At 40.0% G+C, this 5,428-nt stretch overlaps 1 protein-coding gene across 1 annotated transcript; it reads right to left on the minus strand.

The window, feature by feature from the left end:
* Positions 1 to 337: 337 nt before the first annotated feature.
* On the minus strand, positions 338 to 3,735 carry LOC113637338 (E3 ubiquitin/ISG15 ligase TRIM25-like). The gene is made up of 5 exons (XM_027137939.2): positions 3,130 to 3,735; positions 2,671 to 2,766; positions 2,262 to 2,495; positions 1,914 to 2,073; positions 338 to 1,073 (listed from the first exon to the last, which is right to left on the minus strand). The coding sequence occupies exons 1-5, from the start codon at positions 3,718 to 3,720 to the stop codon at positions 520 to 522; spliced, it is 1,635 nt and encodes a 544-aa protein (XP_026993740.2). The 5' UTR covers positions 3,721 to 3,735; the 3' UTR covers positions 338 to 519.
* Between the last annotated feature and the right edge of the window lie 1,693 nt (positions 3,736 to 5,428).

The raw sequence follows: 5,428 nt of genomic DNA on the forward strand, positions 1-5,428 counted from the left end.
CCGCGCACTTAAATACAAAAAATGAGACACGATTAAGAACAGGTGTGGAGACAAGGAGGGGCAGACACGTGAACAAAGCCACGTGACTCCTGCTCTGTACTGCGACTGCGCAGAAGACTGAACTGAGAGAAAATACAGTTTATTAACAGTTTATTCTTCCACTTCTGAAGTCTGTCACCATATTATAAATGATTGAGGAAGGAGTCTGAATAATTCCAGAGTGCACTGTATGTTAAGTGGACTGTTAAGCAGAGAAATGTTAAAGATATAAGATAATAAAGGTCTTTTACACACAGTAGGTTGTGTTTCCACCAGCAAGCAGCACAGAAAGGCAGAGCAGTTTGAGTAAAGTTTATTATTTCTGAGGAGACATTGAACATTTTTATATCAACTATAATAAACCCATCCTAATAGTGCAGACAGTTAAATAGTCTGTTTCTACATTCTGCATTCATTACTGTTCCAGTTTCTGCACACAAAATATCCAGTGTAGCTCAGGGACAAATTAAATCTCACACCTCACTTATAGTTTTTATAAACACTTTTTAATTTTGGATCACAAAACCTCACAGATGAGATATTACACATCCTGAATCCAGGGTATAGAGGCTGAGTGAATGTGGTGTGGACTCTGTGGAGGAGCCTCATGGTGTTAGAGACGCTGTAGAAGGACAGAGTTCCTGCACTGTAATCCACATACACTCCTATTCTGGAGGATGATGGACCTCGGAGCTCAGTCTCAATGTTGTTGTGCCAGAAAGAGACAGATGAAGAAGAACACCGCAGACTCCAGGACTGACTGTTGCCTCCAAACCCACACTCATAACCCCATCCTTTCCTGCTGATCTCTATATATGACACTGATATGTACACAACATCACCGCTCCACTCCACCTCCCAGTAACAGCGTCCACACACACTCTCCTTACACAACACCTGAGGCCAGTAGTCAAATCTTTCTGGATGATCAGAGTATCGCTGTTGTGTCTTACTGCATTTCACCACTCTGTTCTTCTCAGACAGAATGAATTCAGGATGTACTGTGTTTGGATCCAGAGTCAGATAACAGAAATCTACAGTAATAAAATGTACACATGTTAGATGTTAATCACAGGATTTATAATAAGTGTGTGTGAGACACCTGTCTGTGTTTCTATCCTCCTAATGCAGCTCTATAAACATGGATCAGATTTAGATCAACAATACAGACAATTTTAACATTGTGTGTGTCTGTGTGTGTGTGTGTGTGTGTGTGTGTGAGAGAGAGTGTGTCTGTGTGTGTATATATGTGTCTGTCTTTGTAGGTGTGTCTGTGTGTAGGTGTGTAGTTTGGGTTTGCTTGTGCGCGTGTGTGTCTGTGTGTATGTGTGTGTTTGTGTGTGTGTGTGCATGTGTATCTGTGTGTGTGTGCATGTGTATGTGTGTATTTGTGTGTGTGTGTGTGTGTGTGTGTGTGTGTGTGTGTGTGTGTGTGTGTGTGTGTGTGTGTGTGTGTGTGTGTGTAAAAGCTACACTGCAGAAAATCATCTCTGCTCTTTGGTTCTGAAGGTAAAATCATCTGAACTGCTGCAGCTTTGGAGACACAGAGACAAAATGGAGACACAGAGACAAAATGGAGACAGAAAAATGAGGTGGGAACAGTTTAAAGTGTGAATGTGAAAAATTTGCTTCCTCACGTTTATTTCAGATGTCAACAACGTCACCATCTCAATTTATTCATCAGCTACGATTTTCTCCACAAATGTAAGATTTGTACTTTGTTTGTTTGCTAAATTGATCTTGATGTCATTTACAAGACTGATGCTAATACTGTGTGATTTTCTGCAGTCTTGTTCCTGCTTACTTCTTATTTCTGTTAGATGAATTTTATGGCTCTTTTTACTGTGATACAGAAACAATGTTTGTTTGTTCACCTTGTGGTCTGATTTTGTTGAATTCCTCCTCACAGATTTGTTCGACTCGTTTTTTCAGATCTGAGAGAGATTTCCTCACTCCATCAAATGAGAGATGTTGATTGACAGTGAAGCTGGGTGAGTCGTCACATCCAGGAGAAACACAGAGAGACGGGAAACTCTACAGAGAGGAAACACATCATAGAGAAGGAGAAAAGTGGACGAGAGGAACGAATGAATCTCAGACTGAATCAGAACAAAGACACACTTGGGATCTCAGACAGGAACATTTCTTTTTGTTGTAATGAGCTTTTAGGAGGAAACTTTGTGAGGAACAGCGCCCTCTGTAGATCAGACAGTGAGTGTTACCTGGAGGAAGTGGATGTCATCGTGTGTGTGTGAAAGCTGCTCCATCTCAGTGACTCTCCTCTGAAGATCAGTAATCTCCTGCTCCAGTTGATTCAGGAGTCGTTCAGCTCGACTCACTTCATCTTTCTCCTGAGCTCTGATCAGCTCCGTCACCTCCGAGCGCTTTTTCTCCATGGAGCTGATCATCTCAGTAAAGATCCTCTCACCGTCATCTACTGCTGCCTGTGAATGTATCTGTAAGGACACACACACACACACACACACACAGACACACACACAGACACACACACACACACACACACACACACACACACACACACACACACAGATCCATTTAAAGATCAACTCTCTCTCTCACAGTGACTCTATAATGTGTGTGTTTATGTGAATCTCTCAGTTTCCTCCTCACCTTAATAACGTCCACAGTCTGTTTCAGCTCCTGCACCTTCTTCTGCTTCTCCTGGATCCTCTGCTGGGATTTTATCTGATCCTCCTTTAACTCATTCTGAGACCAAATAAAAGAGGTTTAATTAATAGAAGTAAATCTAAATGTGTCTTAAAGAAGCTTCAACACTTTTAGAAGTAAAATAAAATAGACTTTGAAATCAGAATAAAGTGACACATGTCCGTGTTAATTACCACCATCATCATCATCATCATCATCATTGTCATGCCGTTGGCTGTTTAAAGTACACTGACTGGTCTGAGCTGTTTCACACGTCTTTACAAAACACACTTTGAGTTTTAATAAAAATCCACCTTACACTGAATGACAGTCATATAACCAATCAGATCACCTCAATAGAAATTAGATTAGAAATAGAATTTGTAGAAATTGACTGAAAGAATATTAATATCCAGTTCTCACCTGTTTTTTAGTTCTTTCTGCTTTAGCTGAAACTGTATCATGACCTTTGTGTTGATCCATCGTACACAAGTAACAGATGAAGCTTTGGTCAGTACGACAGTAGATCTCCACCAGTTTGTCATGTTCAGAGCAGATCTTCTCTTGGAGCTCTGCACAGGCTTCAACTAACTTGTGCTTCTTAAAGGCAGGAGACTGATAGTGAGGTTTAAGATGATCTTCACAATAGGAGGCCTGACAAACCAGACAGGACTTGACGGCTTTGTGTTTTCTCCCTGTGCAGAAATCACACTCCACATCTCCAGGTCCAGCGTAACAGTGAGCAGGAGAAGCAGCTTGGAGTTCAGTCTTCTTCAGTTTCTCCACCACTTCAGCCAGCATGTTGTTCCTGCGTAGAACAGGCCTTGGAGTGAAAGTCTCTCTACACTGAGGACAGCTGTAGACGCCCTTCACATCCTCCTGATCCCAGCAGCCATTAATACACACCTTACAGAAACTGTGACCACAGGGAATAGCCACTGGATCATTCAGGAGATCCAGACACACTGGACAGCTGAACTGATCCTGATCTACTGAAATACTGGCCTCTGCCATTTTCCTGCACTCACACTGAGAGAGAGAGAGAGAGAGAGTTCTATGAGTTTCGTTTTCTCTGAAATGAACTTCCTGGTTCAGTGTGTTATTGTGTAACAGAGAGAGAGGAGGTGTGGCTTTACAGAGGAGCTCAGACTTTAACCACCTACGCACCACACACACACACACACACGTTGTTTCCTCTTTCTTATTTATGAATTTAGTTGCATCAGTTGGCTCTGACCTGCACTGGTAAAAATTAAGTGTTGTATTTACTTAAAATATTTATGCACCATTTTTGCATCACACTTTTTAAGTAAACCCAACTTGGAAAAAATAATTTAAAATTAACAATAAAACCGTTGTTATATGTACTTACATTTGGTTACACACAACATTCAATCCCGTAGGCCCCTCACTGCCAAAGGTCAAGAATTGAAGTCGTTTTTTTTTTGTCATGTGATTATTGTCATCATTGTTTTAATCACTGCTTGTGACAAATATTCTGGGTTGCTGTTTAAAATTAATATGATACATTATTGTAGCTGGACGTGTCTGTGTGTTTGTGTGTGCAGCGCGTGCAGTTCAGAGAGAGTTCTCGCAATACACTTTTATATATATTTTAATTAAACGGATTTCTATATTTTATCCACTCAATAGTCTGCAATATAATATCCATATAAACATAGTGTAATTATAATAATAATTAAATAAAACAATATTCAGTGATATTGGCTGTGCAATTGTAACCGGATGCTTCTGTGGTCTGCATTGTGTTTGGAATGAGTGAAGAAAGACAGGAGGTCGCTGGATTGGGTCTGCATAGAGAATGTATTTTTAAATAGACAGGCCTTCATGGCAGCCTCAGCTCACACATCAGTAACACTCTTTCATTCAGGAAAAAGACAGAAAAGGAAAAAAGTGTGAAAGGGACAAAGCAAAAGAGAAAAGACAGAAACGGAGAAATCGCAGTAACCCCGTACACTTAAACTTATACAGGGCAGAGCATTAAACACGACAGTATAAGCTTAAAACCACAAAAATATGGTTCGCCAGTGCATACCTGCATAGAGCATGTATTTTTATATAGACAGGCCTTCACGGCAGACTCAGCTCACACATCAGTAACACTGCCAATAAAAATAACAATCCCAAATATACCAATCCACAACAATGAAACATATGTAAAATATATATGATCTTACATCTGTGAAAATCTATCTGAACAAAATAAATAAAAATAATTTAAACATTGTGTATTTCTGTGTGTGCATTATTTTCAACCTATGCTAACAGCTGATCTGTAGCATAGAACACAGCATACCTCTTTCGTTCAGGAGAAAGACGGAAAAGACCGCTAAAAGAGCAATACTGCAGTTATGGATACCTGGGCTGAACCACTTTGTTGTAAGGGGGGGGGGTGTCACCTTCTTACGGACCCTTTTTAATGTATTTTTTATGAACACTGTTTTAAACAATTGTAGAACTGTATTCAATGCATATTAACAAGAAATTCTTGTGAAATAAAACAATTTAACCTTGTTACACTCACCCCCACTGATTTCACTAGATTTTGCATAACATGAACAGCACACAAAAGAGCAATTCACCATCAGTAAGAAACAAAATCGTACACAAAATACCCAACTCTACAGTTAGAATACCCAGCAGTCAGGTGTAATCCCCAAACATACAGACTGAAGAAAGTCTACCAACAATATTGCTGTCC

Source organism: Tachysurus fulvidraco, chromosome 11, assembly GCF_022655615.1.
Source record: "Tachysurus fulvidraco isolate hzauxx_2018 chromosome 11, HZAU_PFXX_2.0, whole genome shotgun sequence".
NCBI lineage: Eukaryota > Metazoa > Chordata > Actinopteri > Siluriformes > Bagridae > Tachysurus > Tachysurus fulvidraco.

Coding starts and splice junctions, on each gene's coding strand:
- LOC113637338 (XM_027137939.2), bottom strand. CDS start 3,720: ATGGCAGAGGCCAGTATTTCAGTAGATCAGGATCAGTTCAGCTGTCCA. Junction 2,496..2,670: donor AGACTGTGGACGTTATTAAG/GTGAGGAGGAAA, acceptor GTGTCCTTACAG/ATACATTCACAGGCAGCAGT. Junction 1,074..1,913: donor CAACAAAATCAGACCACAAG/GTGAACAAACAA, acceptor TTATTACTGTAG/ATTTCTGTTATCTGACTCTG.